This window comes from Hipposideros armiger, unplaced genomic scaffold, assembly GCF_001890085.2.
Source record: "Hipposideros armiger isolate ML-2016 unplaced genomic scaffold, ASM189008v1 scaffold_31, whole genome shotgun sequence".
Lineage (NCBI taxonomy): Eukaryota > Metazoa > Chordata > Mammalia > Chiroptera > Hipposideridae > Hipposideros > Hipposideros armiger.
Window position 1 is genome coordinate 1,259,472 of NW_017731381.1, and position 23,847 is coordinate 1,283,318.

The 23,847-nt window shown below is 57.9% G+C and overlaps 2 protein-coding genes across 12 annotated transcripts in view; one reads left to right on the forward strand and one right to left on the reverse strand.

Annotated features, from left to right (window-relative positions):
- The window catches only part of PLCG1 (phospholipase C gamma 1), a 35,569-nt gene extending 21,940 nt beyond the window's left edge, over window positions 1-13,629 (forward strand). Inside the window, exons 6-33 of one of the 2 annotated variants that reach the window (XM_019636930.1) lie at window positions 931-1,015; window positions 1,109-1,192; window positions 1,416-1,450; window positions 1,654-1,726; window positions 1,828-1,929; window positions 2,127-2,245; window positions 2,329-2,414; window positions 2,489-2,609; window positions 3,340-3,508; window positions 3,594-3,716; window positions 3,797-3,898; window positions 3,979-4,166; window positions 4,458-4,658; window positions 4,740-4,859; window positions 4,950-5,130; window positions 6,041-6,118; window positions 7,102-7,205; window positions 7,452-7,548; window positions 7,816-7,885; window positions 8,352-8,509; window positions 9,891-9,987; window positions 10,145-10,369; window positions 10,456-10,604; window positions 11,401-11,515; window positions 11,634-11,795; window positions 11,884-11,972; window positions 12,058-12,245; window positions 12,402-13,629. In XM_019636930.1, coding sequence (XP_019492475.1) covers window positions 931-1,015; window positions 1,109-1,192; window positions 1,416-1,450; window positions 1,654-1,726; window positions 1,828-1,929; window positions 2,127-2,245; window positions 2,329-2,414; window positions 2,489-2,609; window positions 3,340-3,508; window positions 3,594-3,716; window positions 3,797-3,898; window positions 3,979-4,166; window positions 4,458-4,658; window positions 4,740-4,859; window positions 4,950-5,130; window positions 6,041-6,118; window positions 7,102-7,205; window positions 7,452-7,548; window positions 7,816-7,885; window positions 8,352-8,509; window positions 9,891-9,987; window positions 10,145-10,369; window positions 10,456-10,604; window positions 11,401-11,515; window positions 11,634-11,795; window positions 11,884-11,972; window positions 12,058-12,245; window positions 12,402-12,444 — 3,364 coding nt within the window. In that variant the 3' untranslated portion in view covers window positions 12,445-13,629. The remainder of the gene's footprint in view (window positions 1-930; window positions 1,016-1,108; window positions 1,193-1,415; window positions 1,451-1,653; window positions 1,727-1,827; window positions 1,930-2,126; window positions 2,246-2,328; window positions 2,415-2,488; window positions 2,610-3,339; window positions 3,509-3,593; window positions 3,717-3,796; window positions 3,899-3,978; window positions 4,167-4,457; window positions 4,659-4,739; window positions 4,860-4,949; window positions 5,131-6,040; window positions 6,119-7,101; window positions 7,206-7,451; window positions 7,549-7,815; window positions 7,886-8,351; window positions 8,510-9,890; window positions 9,988-10,144; window positions 10,370-10,455; window positions 10,605-11,400; window positions 11,516-11,633; window positions 11,796-11,883; window positions 11,973-12,057; window positions 12,246-12,401) is intronic. The other variant, XM_019636931.1, reaches the window with a different exon arrangement.
- A 3,616-nt stretch (window positions 13,630-17,245) lies between these two features.
- ZHX3 (zinc fingers and homeoboxes 3) overlaps window positions 17,246-23,847 on the reverse strand; it is a 139,608-nt gene continuing 133,006 nt past the window's right edge. For 8 of the 10 annotated variants that reach the window (XM_019636941.1, XM_019636940.1, XM_019636935.1 and 5 more), the window contains one exon: window positions 23,136-23,497. In XM_019636941.1, coding sequence (XP_019492486.1) covers window positions 23,487-23,497 — 11 coding nt within the window. In that variant the 3' untranslated portion in view covers window positions 23,136-23,486. Of the gene's footprint in view, window positions 23,498-23,847 lie in introns of all 10 variants that reach the window. The other 2 variants (XM_019636934.1, XM_019636943.1) reach the window with 2 other exon arrangements.

Genomic DNA, 23,847 nt, shown 5'->3' on the forward strand with positions numbered 1-23,847 from the left:
CATTTGGAATATGTTAAGTTTTATGATGCCCTTAGAGGTCCAGGTGGAGACATACATTGAGTAGGCGGGTGGGTAGGTCGAGTTTAGGGGAGAAGCTGGGGTGGAGATGTTACCTGGGAGCTTTCAGATGATACAAAAGGCCATGAAGCTGGAGATCACCTGTGGGTGGGTGCAGCGAGAAAGGGGGAGTGGGCCAGCGGCTGATTCTGGGCTGCTTGGATGCTGGGTACAGGCTGTTGGGGGGTGGGGGCGTGGGTAGGCTCCTACCCTCCCTTCCTTGGCACCACCTTCCACGGGAGAAAGCCTTTCCCTCCGTTTTTTCCATCCTGTTGCTAGGCCCAGCAGTGTCCCCTAGCCCCACATCCTGGGCAGGGCACCCCCGAAGGGCAGGGGACGACGCTTCCTTGTCAGACTCCAGGAGTGGTATTTGGCTGAGAGTGGCCTTCCCCCTCAGCCCCCAGGGCCCATGCTGAGGTCTGAACTCCCGGCATCCCAGGGGCAGTGGGTACAATCTCTGCAGAGCTGCCCCCACAGAGAGCTTGTGAGTGAGCCCTGCAGGAACAGCAGATGGGCCAGTCGCCACAGAGGAGGGCTGAGGGGCCAGGGCTGTGGGCCTGAGCAGTGCTGAGTGCTGAGTGCTGGTGCAGGGAGGGCCTGAGATGGGCTCCCCTCCGCCACGTCTGACCCTATTTATTAAGCCTGATCACTCCTTCCTTGCCAGAATCATGGGTTTTTCTTTGCTCAGATGAGGAAACTGAGGCCCAGAGAAAAGAAGGGGCTGCTCCTGGTTACCCCAGGGCTGTTAGCCAGCCTTGCCCTCAGATCCCAGAGTAGTCTTGTTTACCTGTCCAGCCCCGGGTGGACTTAGCCTGTGGGTTAGAGGTCAGGAGAGGTTGTGTGAGGCTACTGGGAATGTCCCTGTCTCCTCAGTATATCAGCCAAGGACCTGAAGAACATGCTGTCCCAGGTCAACTACCGGGTCCCCAACATGCGTTTCCTCCGAGAGCGGCTAACAGTAAGGGCCTCCTGGGCTGTCTGTGGGCGGGGCAGGCGAGGCCAGGAGCCCCGGCTGCTGGGCCTGACCAGCGTCCTGCCGTGTGCCTTGCAGGACCTGGAGCAGCGCAGCAGTGACATCACCTATGGGCAGTTTGCTCAGCTGTACCGCAACCTCATGTACAGCGCCCAGAAGACGGTGCATGAGCCGCCCATCCTCCCACGGCCCTTGCCCCCGCTCTCCCGCCCCAGCCCTGCTTGCCTCAGCCCTGCTGCCCTGCTTGGGGGCTTTGGGGTGCTCTTTCTCCAGCTCTTCTGCTCTTGAGGCCTGCCCCCATCCGTTGCCCCGCCTTTCTTCCTGAGAGTCCCTTTCCCATGTGACCTCAGGGGCTCTCGCCCTGACCAGGTTCTGTCTCCTGCAGATGGATCTCCCCTTCTTGGAAACCACTGCCCTGAGGTTTGCTTTGAAGTGGGGAGGTGGGGTTCCCCATGGGGTGATGCCCTGTGCAGGTGGGAGGCAGAGGGAGGCGGGGAGCCGTGCTGGAGCGCTCTGGGCAGCTGTGCTGGCCGGAAGCTGGGCTCTGCCTGCTAAGGGGCCCCTCATTGTCTGTGGACCATGCTAGCCAGCTGGCCGCCAGGCACTTCCCTTCTCTCCTGCAGGCCGGGGGAGCGGCCAGAGCTCTGCCGAGTGTCTCTTCCTATGTTCCAGCAGTTTCTCCTCGAGTACCAGGGGGTATGGCTGAGCTGGGACTGGGCCAGGGTGCCTGGCTGAGGGGGGCTGGCCCGTCACTGACTGGAGCCTCTCACCTGCCTCCACTCTGCCACCCGCTTCAGGAGCTGTGGGCTGTTGACCGGCTCCAGGTGCAGGAATTCATGCTCAGCTTCCTCCGAGACCCCTTGCGAGAAATCGAGGAGCCATACTTCTTCTTGGATGAGGTGAGCCCTGCCTTTCACCCTTTCTGACCAGAGCCCCACCTGGTTCCCAGATTTGCCTTAAGGACGCCACCCTGTCCCCCCATAGTTTACCTCGCCCACCCAGGTGAGCCGGAGCCCCCTGCCCTCTCCTCCCCACCACCCCCATGCCGGGGCAGGGGGCTCACGTTCCCTTTCCTTCTGCATCCGTTTCTGGGCAGTTTGTCACCTTCCTGTTCTCCAAAGAGAACAGTGTGTGGAAGTCGCAGCTGGACACGGTGTGCCCGGACACCATGAACAATCCGCTCTCCCACTACTGGATCTCCTCCTCACACAACACGTGAGCTGCTCCCTTGGCCACGCCCACCCCGACCGTGGGGGTGTGGGGGCCGGCTGACCACCCCGCCTTCCTTCCCCGTCCAGGTACCTGACCGGGGACCAGTTCTCCAGCGAGTCCTCCCTGGAAGCCTATGCTCGCTGCCTGCGCATGGGCTGTCGCTGCATTGAGTGTGCGTTGGGGCCGGGCTGGGGGAGGGGCAGTGGGAGGCTGGCCGTCCTGCCTGACCGTGCGTGTGTTCCCCAGTGGACTGCTGGGATGGCCCGGACGGGATGCCGGTCATTTACCATGGACACACCCTTACCACCAAGATCAAGTTCTCAGATGTCCTGCACACCATCAAGGAGCATGCTTTTGTGGCCTCAGAGTGAGTGGGGGTGGGGTGGAGGGCCCAGGGTTGGCTTGGCGCCAGCTCCTATGACAGAAGGCAGAAGGTCCCTTCACATGCCCTGTCCCCGTTCCACCTGTTTCGTCTTTGTCCATCCTCCCCTCCTGCTTGCTTGAGCCATTGCTTCTCAAGTTACTCTCTTTCCTGCATCCTTGGCCCCCCCTCTTTATGGGTCCTTCTCTTTACCTTGTAGAATACAGTCACGATCTTCCCGTCCTCAAAAAAATACTTCTGTGACCCTCTCTGACCTCTGTAGTCCATGGCCCTGCCCACCCCTTTCCCTTCACAGCCCAGAGAATTGTCTGTGTCCTGGGTCCCACTGTACAACTCCTCACCCCTCACCTGGGCTCACTAGTCTCCCGCCTCACTGAAGGGATCACCAGGGGCCCCCCAGTAGCTGAATTGAGAGGCTGCTTCTCTTTCCTGACCTCTCTGATGTGGGATGTCTGTCTTGCACTGCTGGGGCAGCCTCGGAGATGGGACCAACTCCAGGTCTCCCATCGGCAGCAGTGCCGCTCCTTTGTCTCTGCTGTCCCCACAGGAGCCCCTTCCGGTGGCCAGGGCCCACCCCCTCTGTGGGACAGCTCCCCTGTAGACAGGACCCCAGGCTCTGGTATCCTGATACCTCACTCTGAGGGGCTGTTTGGATGGGGTCTTGACCCCACAGAACCATAGGGTCTGTGCCTCCACACTGTCCCCTGCCCTGCAGGTACCCGGTCATCCTGTCCATCGAGGACCACTGCAGCATTGCCCAGCAGAGGAACATGGCCCAGTACTTCAAGAAGGTGCTGGGAGACACACTCCTCACCAAGCCCGTGGACATCGTTGCCGACGGTCTCCCGTCCCCCAACCAGCTCAAGAAGAAAATCCTTATCAAGGTGGGCGGTGAGCTGGGCCCCACTTCCCAGCGCTGGGACTCTGGGACTGCGGCTGGCACTGCCATGTCTGGCCTTCCCCCCACAGCACAAGAAGCTGGCTGAGGGCAGTGCCTATGAGGAGGTGCCTGCGTCCGTGATGTACTCTGAGAACGACATCAGCAACTCTATCAAGAATGGCATCCTCTACCTAGAGGATCCCGTGAACCATGTGAGGGCCGGGCCGGACTGGGCAGGGGGCAGAGTGGTGGGTGGGAGAGCTCTTTGACAGGCCCCGCTTTGGTCTTCTAGGAGTGGTACCCCCACTACTTCGTTCTGACCAGCAGCAAGATCTACTACTCCGAGGAGACCAGCAGTGACCAGGGCAACGAGGACGAGGAAGAGCCCAAAGAGGTGAGGGGGCCCCTGGCCCAGGGCTGGGAGCCGGGCTGGGCTCTGTCACTGAGTGTTTCTGCCGTCATCGCCCCTCTCAGGCCAGTGGCAGCACAGAGCTGCACTCCAACGAGAAGTGGTTCCACGGGAAGCTCGGGGCAGGACGGGACGGGCGGCACATTGCCGAGCGCCTGCTCACCGAGTACTGCATCGAGACGGGGGCCCCCGACGGCTCCTTCCTGGTGCGCGAAAGCGAGACCTTCGTGGGCGACTACACCCTCTCTTTCTGGTAATCCACTCCCAGTGCCTGTGCGTGTGCATACGGCGCCCCCAGAGGTAGCTGTGGCCCGGTTTGCCTTTTGTTCTAGGCCTTCAGGTGAAACGTCGTTTTATGACTTGTATGCTCACGTGCGTACTCACACACAGCGCTTTGGTCGGTGTGGCCCCTCCTGCAGGGCAGCCCTGCACCTGGGCTCCTGAGGAGGTCCGCCTCCCTCTTGGAGACTTGGTGCCTTGCTTGGGTGGAGCGTGGTGTTCAGGACCCAGGCCTGCTTCTCACTGCCTCGCCCTCTTCCCCCAGGCGGAACGGGAAAGTCCAGCACTGCCGGATCCACTCCCGGCAAGATGCCGGGACCCCCAAGTTCTTCTTGACAGACAACCTCGTCTTTGACTCACTCTATGACCTCATCACACACTACCAGCAGGTGCCCCTGCGCTGCAACGAATTTGAGATGCGCCTCTCGGAGCCCGTCCCGCAGACCAATGCCCACGAGAGCAAAGAGTGAGACCGGGGCTGGAGCCGGAGTGGGGACAGGGACGGGGCCCGGTGGCGATGGCGGGGACTGACTCTGCCGGTCCTCAGGTGGTACCACGCCAGCCTGACCAGGGCGCAGGCCGAGCACATGCTGATGCGTGTCCCCCGCGATGGGGCCTTCCTGGTGCGGAAACGCAACGAGCCCAACTCCTACGCCATTTCCTTCCGGTGAGGAGTGTGGCCCTGGGGTGCTGGTGGTGGCGCTGGGCTGCACGCGGGTCTGGGCTGCCCTGACCTGTGTGACTGCTCTTTGTCAAGGGCTGAGGGCAAGATCAAGCATTGCCGCGTCCAGCAGGAGGGCCAGACGGTGATGCTGGGCAACTCAGAGTTTGACAGCCTCGTCGACCTCATCAGCTACTACGAGAAGCATCCGCTGTACCGCAAGATGAAGCTGCGCTACCCCATCAACGAGGAGGCGCTGGAGAAGATCGGCACAGCTGTGAGGGCCGCTGGGGGGGGCTGGGGCGGGGACGCCGGTGTCACCCTCCACACACTCCGGGGCCAGCTGCCGGGCAGGCCCAGGGTCTGCTGGCCATGGGATAATCCAGGTGGATGGGACAGAGAGAACTGGCTGTTGTAGGAGCTGCTGGGAGGGCCACTCAGCCCCTGGGAGCTGTGGTGTGGGTGCCAGGAGGCGGCCTAGAGGGCGTGACATCTGAGTCGTGTCTGTAAGGACAGGCTTGAGTTGGCAGGTGAAGAGGTCACCCGTGAGCCAAGGTGGGGTGAGGTGGTCCTGGAGCCCACACAGGGAGAGGCTCACCCAGCGGGCGTGGCCTGGACTGTCCCCGGGGCAGGAGAGGCTGCAGAAGTGGGGCTGTAGAGGGCAGAGCTACAGGGGCGAGACCAGTGAGAAGAAGGCAGGACTGATGGCGCAGCTAGTGCGGAGAGCTCTGGGCCAGGATCGTGGCTTTGGACGGAAGGGAGGAGTCTGGGATGGGAGATCCATTTGAGACGCTTGTCATCAGTGGACATGGTGGCCAGGGAGGACTGTCATCCGCTAGGGCCTGGGGGATGGGCTCAGCGGTGCACGAGGGAGCCACTGAACACGAGCACTGAGTAGGGGTTTCTGCGGGGGCTGTGCTGCAGAGATCACAGGGCCAGTGTGGGCCTTTAGGACCTGGGAGATTGTAGAATCATGGGGTGGCCCTCAAGGCCAAAACCATGGAGAGAGGAAGGGGCGAAGCCAGTTGCCTATAGCCATCCTGCTGAGGTAGGGGGACGGCGGTGGACCGGGTGCCAGTGATGGGGGCAAACTTGCTGGCCAGCTGCACTGGGGAAAGGGGACACATGGAAGCCAGCACTGCTTTCATCTCGGGGTATTAACACATCGCTTTCTGTCCCGTTTCCAGGAGCCTGACTACGGGGCCCTGTATGAGGGACGCAACCCTGGCTTCTATGTGGAGGCAAACCCTATGCCGACTTTCAAGGTACAGCCTGCAGCCTCGGCACAGGAGCTGGGGAGGGTCCGCAGCTGCTTGGGGCCCATCTGTGGTCTTTGTGGAGAAGTGGTGTTTGTGGTTTTCCGAGACCTGAGGTTGTGAGAAGCATGTGGTTGGTGTGTGACCGCAGCTGTCTCAGGTCCGACCCCTGGCTCAGCCCGTCCCTGGGGTCAGCACTGACCCTTCAGACTGCTCCCCAGGGTAACCCCGTTTCCTCCTTGGGCAGCAGCAGGGCCGGGCTGGGGTGGGGCACGCTTGCCAAAAAAGTGTCTTTGCCACTCACTCCCTCACCTCATGGAGATCTGTCAGACAGGAGTTTCCTCTTTTTGCCTCTTCGTCTAAAGCAGCGGTTCTCAACCTTCCTAATGCTGCGACCCCTTAACACAGTTCCTCATGTTGTGGTGACCCCCAACCATAAAATTATTTTCGTTGCTACTCTATAACTGTAATTTTACTACTGCTATGAATCGTAATTAAGTATCTTTTTGTTTTCTGATGGTCTTAGGCGATCCCTGTGAAAGGGTCGTTCGACCCCCAAAGGGGTCGCGACACACAGGTTGAGAACCGCTGGTAGGGGGTAAGGAGCTGTGCTCTGTTCCTCACCCCTTACCCTCAGCAGCCAAGGAATCTGAGAGAAAGTTCCTTCTCCTCTTTCCACATGAGGAATGATGGGGTCCCAGCCATGCCTACAGGCTGCCAGGTCCAGGGGAGGCAATCAGGGCACCGCAGGCACCCCCTTCCCGGCTTGCAAGGTTCCACCCAGACCCTGAGGCACTTCCCTGGTAGAGGCTTGGCTCTGTCCCCAGTCACATCTGTCCCGGCCCCTCCTGCAGGGCAGCGGCGAGGACTGTAACTAGAACGGGGCGCTGTCACCTGAGCCCTGGTGGGAAGCCCCGTGTGCGCACATGTGAGGCCCCAGGTCAGGGGCGTGGCAGGAGGGACTGGGCCCTCACTGGGGCTTCTCTCTGCAGTGTGCTGTCAAAGCCCTCTTTGACTACAAGGCCCAGAGAGATGACGAGCTGACTTTTACCAAAAGCGCCATCATCCAGAACGTGGAGAAGCAGGATGGAGGCTGGTGAGCCGGGTTCTCAGGCCAGAGGGCTGTGGTGGGTGGGCTGGCATCTGGGGCTCCAGCAGGGGCTCCGTGAGTCCCAGCGCCCTGTGCGTCCCCAGTGTTGGATGTGTGAGCAGCGTCTGTCCCATGTGAGGACCAGCAGAAACTGCTTTGGCCTGGCTTGGGGGCCCCTGACAAAGGCTACCCTCCTCATGGGAGTTTGGAGTGGTTGCTGGGGTCAGCACCCTGTGAGTGTGACTTCCACAGGTGGCGGGGAGACTATGGTGGGAAGAAGCAGCTGTGGTTCCCATCAAACTACGTGGAAGAGCTGGTCAGCCCTGCAGCCCTGGAGCCCGAGAGGGAGGTGAGAGCAGACCCACGTTGGCGGGTCAGGCTTTCCATCCCGATTCTCTCGTGTACACACACCCATCACTGTCAGGTGTGCCTGTGCGTGTACAGCCACCCAGCACGTGTGATCGTCACACCCCAGGTGTCTGTGGTCTCCACCATACACGTGCCACGTTTGTGTAGTCCTGTGCACACTTGTAAGATATACCTGCACACAGACCGTCCCTCACACGCGTGTGGACAGGAGACATGCTGACGAGCCCGTGGGCTTTGTTTCCCACAGCACTTGGATGAAAACAGCCCCCTGGGGGACTTGCTGCGGGGGGTCTTGGATGTGCCAGCTTGTCAGATTGGTGAGTCCCCATCCCTTTCTCTTGCCCACTGTTCCTTAGGGTCAGGCTCTCCTTTGTGGCGCTCTCCATGCTCCTAGGGGGAGGCCGCTGGCTGGACCCCAGAGGCTGCCTTCAGTCTAGCTCTCGCCATCCTCAGACACCCCCCGACACCTTCAGCTCTGACCCTGCGTGCTCACCTGGGTCAGGCATCGTGGGGGATGCTGATGGCTAGCTGACATCCACAGCCCTGGCTTGGGGCACAGGGTGTGTGTGACAGGCTTGGATGTGGGTGCCAGGCTCGAGCCCTGGCCTGTGCCTCCTGGCAGGGACTTGTTGCTGAGTGGCAGCATCCTCAGCTGTAAAATGGGCCTGGCAGAGCAGCCAGCTCCCTCCAGGGTGTGGGGCGGAGTTGGGAGGAGAACTTAGTGCAGCTGGTGCCAGGGACTAGCGATGTATGTTCTAGCTCTCGCCCGCTCTCGCCCCCCAGCCATCCGTCCCGAGGGCAAGAACAACCGGCTCTTCGTCTTCTCCATCAGCATGGCGTCGGTGGCGCAGTGGTCCCTGGATGTCGCCGCTGACTCACAGGAAGAGCTGCAGGACTGGGTGAAAAAGATCCGTGAAGTGGCCCAGACTGCAGACGCCAGGGTGAGAACCTGCTGGAGCCCTCAGGGGTGCTGGGGGGCAGTGTGTGAGCCTGTCGGTGGCCGAGGCCTCCAGCCCCCGCCTCCAGGCAGAGACCCGGAAGAGACAGACACGTAGGCGGAGATGTGGCATGTTTGGGATGCGTTGAGATATGTGTGGGTCTGCTCAGTGTGCGGCTGGGTACATAACAGAGCAGAGCGAAGAGGGGAAGTCTCGGGCTGGAAGCAGGCGCGGGAGCCCAGAAGCTCAGGAGGGGTGAAGCGGAGCCTGGGGGCAGCTGGGGTCTGGTGTGTGCAGGGCTGGAGAGGGGACACAGACTCAGTGAGTGAGTAGGTGGATGTTAGAAACAGCACATGGCCCTGGTGATACTACCGAGAGCCATGTCAGTGTCGTGGCTGGGGTTGGATGGCAGCGGGCATCGGGGAGTGGCATGTCCAAGCTCTGTAGGACCTGGCTGTCGGGGACAGAGGAGGGCACGCAGGGCCGGGATTCGAGGAAGCGTTAGTGCCGGCAACCGAAGGAGCCAGTGGGAGGTGGGAGATGGAACCCAGGCTGGGGGTAGCACCAGCCTCCTGGAGCCGGGAGGCCCCTTCCCCTGAGCCTGGGGACCAAGAGGGGGACGTAGTCACAAGGGTAGGGGACTTCTGCTTGGTAGCAGTTCCCCCCCGTCATTGGGGCTCTAGAACAGACCGGTAGCTGTTTGGAGAGTGGGCACCTGTGAGCCAAGCAGAGAAGGGACAGGTGCTGAGGGTTTCACCAGAGCTGTGGCCTGGAAGGAAGGACAAGGTACTGGCAGACCAGGTGGTTGAAGGGATGGATGCCAGGGTCGAGGCTGAAAAGGGAAGAAAGACTGAGGGTACCAGGAGCCCCTGATGGAAGGGGCTAAGAGGACAGGAGGGGGTACTTTTGAGTGGACCTCTTGCTGAGACGTGGCGTGGCAAGTAGATGGTTGCATTGGCACGCGGGAGCTGAGACGGTGAGGCTTGTAGGCCAGGGTGGTGGAAGGGTGGTCTTTAGGGTACAGAGGCCCGAGGCCCCAGTGAAGTCACAGGGAAACCAGGAGGTGGCCTTTTTGCCTGAGGGAGGCTGGCTACTGAGTGGTCACAAACCCGTCACTCAGTAGTGCAGCCAACACCAGGTCCCTGAGCGGTCACTGGGCATTGGGGGGTGGTAAGCGCCCCAGCCTCTGAGAGTCTTGGAGGGCGAGTTTGTCCTTGGGCAGAGAAGAGGAAGGGTCTGGGTGAGGCCGAGGGTACAGGGCTCTGTTCCTGTCCCGTGGGGTCTGGAAGGTCAGGGGAAGGGGGCTGCCCAAGGCCAGCAGGAGCGGCCTTCTCCTGGGTGGGGCTCCAGCCTGGGGCTGCGGGACCTGTGTGTGTGTCACCAGCTCACGGAGGGGAAGATGATGGAGCGGAGGAAGAAGATCGCCCTGGAGCTCTCGGAGCTTGTCGTCTACTGCCGGCCTGTTCCCTTTGATGAAGAGAGTAAGGACCAAGGCCCGGCGCGGGGGGCGTGTGCGCGGGGGGCCCCCCACGGCGGGTGCAAGGGAAGTGTGTGTCCCTGAATGTGGGGGTTGGGGAGCCGGCCCCCTGCACTGCCTGGGTAGGAGCGCTCTGTAAGTGCTCTCTCTGTTTGGCCCAGAGATTGGCACAGAACGTGCCTGCTACCGTGACATGTCGTCCTTCCCGGAGACCAAGGCTGAGAAATACGTGAACAAGGCCAAAGGCAAGAAGTTCCTCCAGTACAACCGGCTGCAGCTCTCGCGCATCTACCCCAAGGGCCAGCGGCTGGACTCCTCCAATTATGACCCCTTGCCCATGTGGATCTGTGGCAGTCAGCTGGTCGCCCTCAACTTCCAGACCCCAGGTGAGGCGGTGCCCTGTGGGACGGTGCCCTGTGGGGCGGGGCAGCCCTGGGCATGGGGCTGGAGGCCTGTCCCCTGGCTCTTGCAGATAAGCCTATGCAGATGAACCAGGCCCTCTTCATGACCGGTGGGCACTGCGGCTACGTGCTGCAGCCCAGCACCATGCGGGACGAGGCCTTTGACCCCTTTGACAAGAGCAGCCTCCGTGGGCTGGAGCCATGCGCCATCTGCATTGAGGTGGGCTGCAGGGTGGGAAGGGGGGCCCCTGGGGCTCAGTTTGGGAGTCAAGGAGCGAGTGCGGTTTATAAGACTGGATGGGGAAGGGGCCGTGGACTGTCCTTGAGCTGGAGGAAGACAGCTGTCCGCGGAGGCGGAAAGGCAGCTCGGAGCCTCCTCTGTGGGCTGGGCTCTGAGTGGCACAGGCAGATGGGCTACACATGGCTGATACTCAGCACTGAGGACTCAGGCTGCCCAGTGAGGCCAGGCCGCAGGTGGCCACCGCTTGGGAGGAGCACACAGCACACAGGCAGGAAGCTAATGCCAGTGGTGGGCCAGGGGCTCGTCCACCAGGACCAGCTCGACAGCACTTAGGAGAACGGGGCTAGAGCGAGAGGAACTGCCCCAGCCCCTCGAGCACCCCTGTGCTCTGTGGCGAGAAGCTGGGACATCGGCCTGGTGCTCTGGGGTTCAGGGGGTGTGGGGCCCGAGCAGGGTCTTGGAGGAGGAGTGAGGACAGCATGGGGTGAGCGTCTGCTTCCGAGAGAGGAGATTGTTGTTTCATTTCCTAGGGGCAAGTAATTTAAAAGACTTCCATGTTAATACCGACATGGATTTAATGTGAAGCGGATTACAAAGTCTCACATGAAAATTTTGGCTAAAGCTGAGTCTTCAAAAGAATTTTTGCTGGCAGCAGCTGCTCCTAGGGACATAAGCAGTGTGCCTGGGGCCCAGCAGAGGGCGCACAGCCTCCACTGCATAGTGGGGACTTGGCGGGAGCAGGAGGGACAGCCCCTCACCTCGGCTTGCCTCACAGGTGCTGGGAGCCCGGCATCTGCCCAAGAATGGCCGAGGCATTGTGTGTCCCTTTGTGGAGATTGAGGTGGCAGGAGCCGAGTATGACAGCACCAAGCAGAAGACGGAGTTTGTGGGTGAGCCTGCCTTCCCCACTCTCGGTCCTCATCTTCCCAGAGGCACTCAAGGCCTCTGCACCCATGACCCCCACCTTCTCGCGCGGTGGCCTGAGGCCTTTTGCCCTTGCTTTCGCAGTGGACAATGGCCTGAACCCTGTGTGGCCGGCCAAGCCCTTCCACTTCCAGATCAGTAACCCTGAATTCGCCTTCCTGCGCTTTGTGGTTTATGAAGAGGACATGTTTAGTGACCAGAACTTCCTGGCTCAGGCTACCTTCCCGGTGACAGGCCTCAAGACAGGTGAGTACCCTTCCCGGGGACAGTGCCCCATGATGGGGGCCCTCGCTCGGCTCCCGCCTGGGCTGAGGGCCAGGCTTTCCTCTTCTAGGGTACAGAGCAGTGCCTTTGAAGAACAACTATAGTGAGGACTTGGAGTTGGCCTCCCTGCTGGTCAAGATAGACATTTTCTTTACCAAGGTAACGGCAGCGGGCAGGGTGGGGACTACTGCAGCCTCACGAGGTGTGGGGAGGCCCTGACCTCATGCACTTGTCCTCGTTGAAGCAGGAGAATGGCGACCTCAGTCCCTTCAGCGGTGTGTCCCTGCGTGAGCGGGGCTCCGAGGCCTCGGGCCAGCTGTTCCATGGCCGGGCCCGGGAAGGCTCCTTTGAAGCCCGCTACCAGCAGCCGTTTGAGGATTTTCGCATCTCCCAGGAGCATCTCGCGGACCATTTTGACAGTCGGGAGCGAAGGTGAGGGGATGGAGAGGAGGGGCGAGTGTGCAGCTTGGAGGGGTTCTGGGCAGACGGGGAGGAGTGGCCCAGGAGTTACAATTGTCTGGCTCTGGGCTGTCCCACGGGGCTGCAAGCCGTCTTTTGCGGGTAAAGACACGCATCCCTTCTGTCCAGGGCCCCACGAAGGACTCGGGTCAACGGAGACAACCGCCTCTAGTTGTGCCTCAGCCTCGGTGGGAGCAGCAGCTGCTGCACGCCTCTCGGAATGCCGTGAACTGGGTTCTCTGGAAGCGGCTTGCCACGGCAGCCTTCCGGGTCTCGCAGCCTGGAGCCTGGATTCCAGCGGTAACTGCTAGACAAAAACCAAGCCATTAATGAGAGTAATACTGTGGGGCTCCGTGCCCCAGCACGGTGAAGGCAAACCTGTACTGTGTCTCGCATTAAGCACACACACCTGACCTGACTCCTGGAGGTGGGTCCTTCCATCTAGTGGGGCCAGGACCACGGCCGCAGCCCCCTGCGAGAGGCTGCCTGAGCCAGCAGCACAGGAGGCTCTGAGGAGCCGTTGACATTCCTGAGAATGGAGGAGGAGGAGCGGCCTTGCTGGGCCCGGGGAACCAAGTTTACACTGTCCTGCAGCTTTAAAACCACAGCTGGGCAAGGTGGGCGGGCCGACGCCCTCCCTCCCGCTTTGGCCCTGGAGCCAGAGCGGTGGCGGACGGCCTGCCAGCGGAGGACACAGCACAAGGGCGCACTGCCCAGCCTGAACGATACAGGGGGTCAGGTTTAAAATAGCAGTATTGGGCATCGGAAGCCATGGAGGGTCGCCCTGCGAGGGGCCAGCGGAGGAGACTGAGCCCCAGGGCACCGCCTGAAGCAGGGATGGTGGCATCGAGTCCCGGAGCCACAGCAGCGCCTCAGTGCTGTGGAAGCACAAGGGCCCTGAGCTGGGTGCGCCGCACCACTGGGCTATGCCACCCGCCACTGCCCACGGCGAGAGCCCTGGATGTGAGCCCGGAGGACCTGCTCACCAGGGTGGACATGCGCCACCAGCAAGGGTGTGCCACCGAAATGTGGCAGCAACGGACCCTGAGGCCTTCGTCAGGGTGATCAGGGCCGGAATGGAGGAACGAGTCGCCGAGGCTGAGCCGGGGACTTGGCCCAGCGCATTCAGGAAACTCCTGCGCACACGTCAGAGGCCCCGGCCGACCAGCTCCGCGCCCACCTCTTTCGGACCGGAGACCACTCCACCTGTTGCCGTGGAGCCCTGGGATCTGAGACTGCGGACAGCACTGCAAGAGGCCCCTGTCTGAGGCGATCCAAGTATTAACCCATCCGAAACTCCTATGACTAGACATACACAATGTTGGAGTATGGAATTTTAAAGTTTCTTTTTTGCACACTCTGTTTCTCACTATCTTCATTATTTCATGTAGGATGTATGATTTTCTGTGTCTTCCATTTCTAACCTGAAAGCTGCTTGGTGAGGGGGTCGGGAAGCAAACGAAAGAATTCATCTGTGCACTGTGGCGGAACTGTTATTTTTATGGATTTTCAGCTCAGCTAACAGTGTTACCTTTTCAAGATTTATATATACTCTTAAGAAAAACCACTGAGCCGTTAAAAGCCTTGTTGTTACTCGGTCCTAATAGTGATTCAGTTTTCTATAGCTTACTTTTAGGGTAGATGGTAAATTATTTAACATTATATTAAACTTTCCATATCATGAATTGTAAACTGAAGGAAATCATACAATTTCCGAGGCAGTGTATTGATTTATTTAAACGAATTCTGAAGTTGTATCTGAAAGTATGACCTCACAATCTTAATTTGTCCATAGCAAACATGTCTATATAAGGTCGCCAGCGTTTGGTTTATAATTTAAATATTAAAAATTTTAAATTTTATTAGAAAAGCTTTCCTTCTAAAAAGGACTTTTAAAAAGCAGCAGCAGTATTTTTCTTCTCACTAGTGTTAGAACTGAGCACCTCCTCTCGCTCCTGCCCCTTGGAGGGGCAGCCTTGGAGCAGTGACTGAGAGGAGGGCGGGGGGTTCGTCTCGGGGTTCAGGGCACCATCAGGAATGGGGTGGGGGGAGAAGAAATTGCAAAGCCTATTCTGGTGAGATGGGGGTTTTAAGGCAAAGAAGACTCGCTTTGCTTTCCCGAGGCAATCGAGCAGGGCTTAAGGAGTTGCCTGCTTTGTGCGTAGGTGGGGGGACGGACAGGCAGCCAGCTGCTGAAGGAAGAAGCTGCTGTGCTTACGGCAGTTTCTGTCCAGAGGGTAAAAAGGTCCAGGAAAGAGAGGGGAAGGGTGGCAAGGCAGCCCCGCCTCTGAGGACAGGCCGTGGGCACACAACACAGCCAGCATTCAGCACACGCAAACCCAGCGCCCAGGTCCAGGCTCACGGTCAGCCTGGCCACTTGCTAGGTCTGCTGCCCCCTGAAGATCTGACCGCCAAATAAATGGTCCTTGTGTCCCTGTTCCTTTAACTTGTGTGTGCTTTTGTGGGCTCAGGAAAGCCTGCTGTGTGGAGCCTTGTTACCTAAGGACAGTCGCCTGGTGGTGGTTCTGCACTAGAAGCAGCTGAGCAGTTCTGGTAACTTGCCAGGCCAAGCAGATCTTCCCTCCTCCAGGCTATGAGGAGGTGTGAGGCCACACTGTCCCCCAGCCTGTCCCCTGAGGGTGTGGCTGGAGAGTGTGGCCTGTCAGGGAGCAAACCCAGGCTTCCATGGCCCCAGCTACGGGGGTGAGCGGAAGCAGTCAGAGCCCCTTCCCCAACTTCACAGAAACCTTTCAGAAAACCCAGAGGGAGCCTTTAGCTTACTACCAAAATCTCTGCCCAGAACATGGGGGACAAGGCCCTTCCCTTCCTGTGGCTTTTTTCATAGTGGTCCGTGCTGGTGTGGATCAAAAGTGATGCCATACAGAGTGACTGCCTGATGGATGGGTGGGTGGGGTCAGGCATAAAAAGCCATCCCAGGGAGCCTGAGATCAGATGTCATTGAAGATACGCAGGTAAGTGTAATCGGCCGGATCCTAAGACGGTAACAGAACACTCCTGGTGCGATGATGCACATACCAAAGCATGGCTGGTGGCTTCAGACCGAGGCTGTTTGAGACAAGCCCAAGGCAGACTTAGAGTTGTAGGTTTAGAGCGTCCCTCACCTACATGAGAAATCAAAGGTCACATTTCCCAAGTTCATTCTGGGTCACTGGGCCCCTCAGCACCACGCACTTGGTGGACTAGGGTCATCATTTAAAATATTTCCTGTTACCCACTGAACTAGGTACAACAGCCAGTATCAAACAGCCACTGCTCAGGTGCCTGCTTGTGGCTCCCAGGGCTCCACAGTTCTGCTCAGATGAGGGTGGGCCTCTCCCTCAGACAAGAAGGTGGCTGGGAATTAGCCTAGACTCCCCTGATCCACGTTTTCCCACTCTAGGTTCTTGTGGCCAGGGGACATCCTGTGACATCCCTGCTGACGTGACTTTAATTTCTATCGTGGCATACCTCTTTCCTGAACACGTGTCTTTGCAGAGCATGTCCTGGGGAGGCACAGCAGTCCCTGTGGCACGCCGACAGCTCTTTGCGACGGTCCTTCCTCCATACTAGGAAACATGACAGCCCTCAGTCAAACACACACTTTAAATTCCACCAGCCCTGACGATCCTGACCCACCCAGGAGGCCCTCACTTGAGATGCAAGGTCGTGTCTTAGCCCACGGCGTGTGGTTACCCGCCTGGCACCATGCACTCTGTGACAGCTGGGGCTGGCTGCCCTCCACCCACTGGGTCACGTACCACCTGGGAAGCTTCTGAAAAACAGTGGTGCTTGGGGGGCAGTTTGGGCAGATGGAGCCAAAAGCAGAGCCAGGACAGGAAGTCATTGGAACCAGGGGAGGTGGCCTGGCTCCCATGCAGGGCCCTCTGCATCTGGCTGGCTGGCAGACCAGGGACGAGGAGAGCGGGTTCAAAGTGGCCGGTCTTGACTCACACAGCGACGTTTGCACGCACAGCACTCCTCCACGGTCAGCAGCTGCAGCCTGATCACAGGACTCAGGAGCCCCTCGCTGTGAAGGCCGCCGCGTGGAGAGAAGGCGGGAGCAGTTTCTGACCTCAGTGGAGGACACTCACGGATGAGGACCTGCGGCCACCAGCAGAGAGGACATGGTCTCCCCTCCTGATGAGACATATCCTGAAGGCTGGGCCTGGGGCTAGAAACTTGTCTTTCAACTTGAGGCATCATGTCTCACCATGTCAGTTCTGTTGAGGTAAAAACAACTGTAAGTCGTAACAGGTTATCCCACCAAACTAGCTCATGGAACAAAATAAGATGATGCTTCCTCCGCATTTCAGGTCCACCCTCCGCACTGGGTCCTCCTCTGACAACCCTTAGGGCACTGGTGCCCAGGTGTCCATCTGTTCCCTGCCCACACAGCGACCCCTTGCTGGTGGCTACCACCAACCCCGTCCACAGCTGTCTTAAGGGAGCCACTGCCTGGGTCTGCACCCACCTGGGGCGTCAGCTGATTGGCTTCAGGCTCCACACCTGTCGTCCAGCTCCCAACGATTTGCTTTTTAGACTCAGCACAAAGCCGCTTCCTCTTCTTGGGTCCTTAGGCATATCCCCTCTCCCCCGACCCCTACTCCCCCCACTCCCCACTCCCCCCACAGCAAAGGACAAGCTCTGCTCATGAATACCTTTCTCACAGGAAAAGGAAAGGAAAAGACTGGCCAGTGTCTTCTCACCAGATACCTGATGACTCCGGGGCTGACTCAGTTTGCATTTAGTGTAATTTCTGAAACCTCGCAGTTCTGTCACATAGAAGCCATTCGAGTGGACCGGGCAGTAGAGGACGTGGGCAAGGTGGAACTTTTCTGAAGTGGGCTGAGGAAAACGGACCTCATCCATCCACGTTTCAGGTCGGTCTTGCCCACAGAATAAATCTGTTTTTATAGCTTCTTTTGGTTTTGACCCCCCCCCCACACACACACACAAAATAAAGTCAGCAGATGTGAAGTGTATTTACGCTTTTATTTAGGAACAATCAAAAAGATCTGAAGTACCATTTCGGCCCATTTCAAATTGTACAAGCAGTTTGTCCCTGTTCCCCTCCCTTATCCAAATCCACAGATACAAAATCTAGGAAATGTGCAATTTGCATCGTAGAAATAGCAGCATCCCCACAGGGGACCTCGTGATGCCTGGAGACAGCTGAGAGGGCAGTCCCCTCTTCCCAGCTCGGCACAGCCATCATCCAGAGGCAAGTCCCATCTCTGCTGAAAACATTCACGCAGGGTAAAGCATCCCTGGTCCACCCAGGCCTAAATGACAGGCACAGCACGCCTCTTGGTTTGGTCTCTCACATTTGGCCACCGCGGGAGGGGGGACCCTATTCCACAGTTCGGTCAAGTTTTGATTTGCCTCTGGACAGACAGAAACAGGGCAGTTGCCTCTTAGCACCAAGATGATCGTTTCTTCAGCCATCTCTGGGAGACAGGAAGCACACCAAAAGCAAACTGCTCCACAGTCCTTCCCGCATCGCTTCTCAGCAATGTGGCCCTCGGGAACAAAGGGTTTGCATGGAGACAACAGACACAGGCGGTCGGGCGGTCGAAAACCAGGAATCAGGAGCGGCAGGAAGGAATCCACAGCTTCTGGCAACCTCCCGACTCCCACAAAGACTGCTCAGTCAACTGTCAATGAACAATGGCCGGCAGGGCAGAGGGGCGGCTGGCATGTTTTCCCCTTTCGATAACAATTATGGCACAGTCTGGCCCTCCTGACACAGCGCAACAAAGCGGCTCTCAGAAGCCTGGTGGGAACTCCTCCGCCCAGAAGTGACCGCTTCTCCTCCCCTGGCGCTGGCCCCGGTTCACTGAGGCCCCATTACCATGCAGGGTCTCTGCTGGGCCTTGGGGGCGGTGCTGGCGGTCCCCTCGCCCTCCGTCAGCTCAACCTGCGGACCCGCCCACATTTCAAGCAAACTGCACAAATGAGACAGCTGTATGGGCAGGAGCCAGGGACGAGTGACCATCCCTTTAAACACAGATGACATGACGAACAGGCAGCACACGGGTAGGTTCGTACCCTAACAGTGTGTCTACGCTGGGGTTTGACTCAGGAAGACCAAGCACTTGGAGCTTTATATATTCGGTGGCTCTGAACAGCCTTTATCATCCTAGACATTACACCTTCAGCTCCAGTCACACTGAGTACTTTTAAATCCTCCATTTATCATGGAAGGGAACAGAAGTTAGGAAGCATTAGCCAAGGAAAGCTATTCACTCCCACACTCAGGTGCTCCTGTGTGCGCACATGCTCCCCACAGGGCCGTTCCGGAGGAAGAGGCACTGACGGCAAGTTTCAGGTGAACACTCGCACTCCTCTCAGGACCCCTGGCTGGCCACCCACCCCGACAGGACAGCAGGACACTAAGCGGACACGACCGCAGCCCCCACCTGACAGCCATGCTCACTGCTTGCCCCTGCAAAAGCCCGGGGGGCCGGGGGGGGGGCTGGTGATAACAAGGCAGTAACTATGTTCTTCGCGAATCCTTGCAGTCCTGCAAACCAAAAGATCTGAGTCTTTAAAAATCAAGACAGCCCGTCCATGGCCGTATGGTAACCAGGGCCTGCCTCGTCCATCCCCGACGTGGGGTCTCCGCCCCTGCTCCAGGTTTTAGAGCAAGAACACCTGGCTCCTGTTAGGTCCAGGCTGTCATGTCCCCAGTCTGGTGAAGGGCGAGCCCCATTCAAAGGAATGGCCAGCTTTGCAGGCAGGTCACAGAACAGCCAGTCTTGACAGTGAGCTCAGGACTGAAGAACCAAAAAGCAGACTCTCTGGGGCCAAATGCTCGGTCTGTGGTCCTCACAGCTACTTACAGACGCCGGGCCAACTGCAGGGGAACTGGGGTTCATCCCCCGACCCCTTCCCACTGTGACTGGACACTGGGAACAGACAGGTTCCAGCAGAAATGAATTCAAGCCGAGGCCTGTCAGCTCCGTTTGGACGTAGAGTTGGACTGGGCAGTGGGCCAGGCGGCACCCATGATGGCCACTTCCATCTACTCGGCCAAAATCAAAACCCATTCTATAAAATGGGCCACAGAAAACAGCATGGTGGGTACCCAGATTGAAGCCTCACTTGGGGAGGGGACTGTGCAGGACAGGCTTGGGCTCCATACCCCCCTTCTCAGGTATTGGAGCTTTTCTGTGGGCAGGTGCTCCCCAAGCCACACAGAGATGCCCCCCAGGTCTGGGCAGGAAGGCTGGGTGGGCCTGTGCTTAGGGAAAGGCAGCGAAGGAGACTGCAGGGGGACCCCTGTCTGGAGTGAGGAGAGCTGAGCCCGTTGTCCTCCTGACCCAGGCAGGCGGCTTGGCTGTGACCTGAAGAGCTGGCTGTGTGGACCTTTACATGTCTAGAGGCTTTTTCTCCGTCAGCGTACAACTGAGCCTTGCAAATCAATGGGACACGTGAAAATGTAAGCTTCATAGAAAAGGCGAGTCAAACAGGTAACCTGCCCCAGGTAAACTCCGAGCAAGGAAAAAGGGGGTGGGGGAGAAACTAAAGAAAAACCCAAACTATAGGTTTGGTTTTAAGATTTTCTTCTTGGCTGGTTCTCTTCTGCCAAATCCTTTATCCACTTGGGCTGTGGCGTCTGATCTGACAAAGCTGCTCCAATCCCCAAATTTTGGTCCGAGAAGAGAACAGGGAGGTAAGAGGTAATAGGGTTCAAAACAGGGCCGCACAAGCAGGGAGTGGTGGGCGTGAATGTGGCTAGAAACGCAAGCACCCTGCACGGCAAGCTGCCTGGCAGGTGTCCCCGAGTCAGAGGCCAGAAGGGGGTGACATAGGGCCTGTCCCTGGATCACTGACTGAGCAGGAGAAAACCCCCAAGAGCCACTTCTCAGCCTAGAGAGCACACTGAAACCTCCTGGCGGCCGGCCTCCCACGGCCAGCTGGGACGAGGCCATCAGCACACGAGGGAGCCTACAAGGCACCAGCCGACACTGCCCAGCTCCCAGCTTCTGCTTCTGGAGAGCGGGGTGTGGGGGCCTCAGGTCAAGGCGCTTTGGTCCACCTGAACAGCTGCCAGTCACTCGGCCAAGCAGGGATCCCTAAGTCACAGTGTGCTGCCAAAGCCCCAACCGGCGGCCAGCAGCCATCCTACTCAGGAATTCTATTTCAGGAACCTGCAACTCCCAGAAATGAGGACCTCCTCCCAAATCAAAAACCTCCTCAAGAATCAAGAAATAAAACAAGTAATCGAAATATGCAAAGTATATGTATCATAAATCCAGAATTCCTGTATTAAAACGGTGACCTGGTTTCACCTATTAAAACTGGATCTACAATCCCCTGTAAAAAACACTAAACCACACATGGATAAGTCGTCGGCAACGAGAAACACCGAGATATGGTACTGTCTCCAATGGGTCCAGGTGCATGCAGGGGGCAGAGAGAGATTAGTCACCTTACGAAATGGGCTTTTTCTTCAGGACAGGCTAACTCCACCCCACCCCTCTCAACTCTGCAGCCCACAGCTGCATTCCACCGTAGGCGACATCACAGAATCTAACCTGTCAGCGATCTGCCTTGTGACGGGGCCACGGGGTGGCTGCTACCGTCCTATGGGCCCACGGCACTGCTGGTGCAGTCCTGATTTCCGGGCCTGTGTGGGTTTTTCTCTGTGCCCGGTTAGCCGTGTTCATGGTTTTGTGCCCACATCAAAGCCCAGGGAACCTGCTGCAACGTCCCTTCAGGCACCTGCTCAATGACCCAGCCATCTCTCCCACCATCACCTTTGATCATCTTATTCTTTTCAAGCGTGAGGCCCACACCCACTCATTCACTCCCGTCCGAGAGCCCAGTGGGGAGGAGGGTCTGGCCCCTCGCTGGGCTCCTTACCTGGCTGGTGGTGAGGACCAACCTCTGTGAGGAAAACAGGCCGCCTTTTCCAGCTTTTAAAGACGAGCTGGTGCTGAGGGTGGATCGCTGTCTATGACCTACATGAACTTGTCCACCATTTTTTTTTTCTGTCTTGCTGTTTGGGTTATAAGTGAAATGCGAATACAAATAACCAAGGAAACCCTCTCTAAAGACATGCCCCATTGGCCAGTACGTGCAGGGCCCTGGGGGTGATGCTGGGAGGGTGTCTCCCCAATACCTGCAGGTGGCTTCGTGCCGGGCCGCCCAGGGCACCCCATGTACCGGCATTCCCTCCAACACAGGCTACTTTCCCCGAAATCCACATGCCAGCCACTAAGTTCCTCAAGAGTACACACGTCAGATGCCTATTTCCGGAGCAAAGTACCAAATGGATCTCTGCACTGTATATGTGTACATATAAATTAATCTGAATGTACATAAACGCTAAAGGAAAAATTCCACGTGTCTGTTCTCTGAAGGAAGACAGTAACTCGCCATTCTTGGCAATTCCACAGAGAGGCCTTTGGGGTTAATAGCTTTATGCCCAAAATGGAAAGGATACAAAAACAGGCTGCACAACTCACAAGTCACCTGTTTGAAACACGTTAAGAGGAGTTTCCTATTGGGACAGAGAGGGCAGGAGACACTTCTGAAGGACAAGGATGGTTTGAGGGCTTCTGGCTTCCAAGCGAGCCCTCTCCTGGAAGCAGAGGGTGCTGCGAGCATCTTCGTCCTCGCAGGCAGCCAGTGAAGGCCCTGTCCAGTCCAGTTCCCTGGTGGGGTCGGGAGAAGGATGGCGCCTGACCCACCACCAGCTTCCTGCCCAAAGCCCACGCCTCCCTCAGGGGTCTCCTAGTGCTGCGAGCCCAGCCTGAGGCCTTGATGCTCTGGGACGCAGGTGGTTTCCTGGAGGTGAGCGGAGCTGCAGGCGATGCTTCTGCCCGCCCCGCTCGTCCCCGGCTGCTCTCAGAGCAGCCAGTCTTGGGGAAACAGAGATTTACCATTTAGTACAACTTTGTAAGCAAGTTTCCCAATGTTGCAAAGGCACCTTTTCCTGTGATTTTTCTCAATTAAAACAATGGATATGAGGGTTAAGCTAAAGCAGACAGAGATCTTGTTTCCAACTTTGCGGAAATAAATACTGAACTTTCAAATTAGAAATCCTCACGAGCACCTGTCCAGTGATGGCCAGCACCCCTGGGCAAGTGACCAGCACGCCAGCCAGGCCCTTGGAGAGGGTGCCGGGAGCACCTGGGGGTCCTGCTAGGTCTTTGTGTCGAGGCCACCCCAGCTCTGATCACTTTAAGAAGTCCTGAATCCCATCGGTTCTCGCTCTCGCTTCCAGGCAAGGTGGGTCTTCCTTCCTAAAACACAGGTGGCTCTGAAGAGAGGGGGATGGGCTTGGAACACCCCACACTGTGGCTGTGCACTGACTTTCACCCCACCCGTTTCTGTTTTCAACTTTCCTCTCACTCTAAACATCTAAAAAAAGATTTTTTTTTTTAAAGCGGGCACCTAGGTCAGTACATTAGGCTTGACAACAAACGTTTCTGTAGTTGAAACTGACAAAGTTATGGTCCATGATTCAAACTTCCGTGAAAAAGCAGAATTACTGCAACCACTTAAGAGAGTGGGGAGCACCCCACACAAATCACACAACCAGTCCATTTTTAAATGCGGGACACAGTGGGCTCTGCACTGATGATCCCATCAGGCAAGGCCAGCCCAGAGGAAGCTGTGCTGGTCACCGCTGAACGCAGAGGGAGTCTCTCCAAAGGTACTGCCTTGAGGAACACAAAGGGGGCCCAGGGGCTCCAGGCGGAATCTGAGGGTGCCCACAGCGCCTGCCTGACCCTGGACAGTGAGGGGACCTGTGGCCCCAGCCATCTCCAGAGAACAGACACAGGGCATTTTCAGAGATGATGTAAAAGACAATGTACTGCTTTGCTAACCAAAGTTTCTATGTAATAAAAGTGTTTATAATATGATGTTTTATTAAATGTGTATAGGCGGATTTATAGGTTAAAACTTTGACTCTGTGTCTATGAATATGAAATCTGAACTACGTTATCCACTGGAAGTCAAAGGAAAGGTCCTACATTGTGGGAGGAAGAACTGACGAGAACTTGCTCTCCCTGCTTGCTCGGTGGTGGCAGGCGGAAGGTGACGGGGGCTCTGGGCTGTCTGGGAGGCTTCCAGAAGCTCTTGTGCGCGCCCAGCGGCCAGGCATGGGAACGGCCTGTGGCAGCAGAGAGTCGGTGGGGCCCTTCCACATGGCAGGCGGCATCCCAGACTGGCCCGTCCTTCACAGTAATTGGTTCTAATTCAGTCTGTTTCTGAGGAGAAAACACATCAACACATGTCTGTCACCTCCATGTCAGAGGCCGCCTGTGCAGCCCCCAGGGCAGCACGCCATCTTCGCCATACCAGGGTGGCACCACTGGCTTTGGGGACCTCAATTCCATGAGCAATGCCTTCATGCCAGACACTCCCTGCTCTGCAGCCAGAGGGAATGTGCAGAAGGGAGGCGGGTTAAGGACGGGACGCTGGCTCAACCTGGTGTGGCCATGGGCACTCCAAGGGGCCACCGCCATGCCCCGGGCCTCGCAGCCGGGCGGGGCCTCGTCTCCTCCGGGCCCACTCCCTCGCGTGCCTCAGCTCAGCTGGCAGGCCACCGCCACCTCTG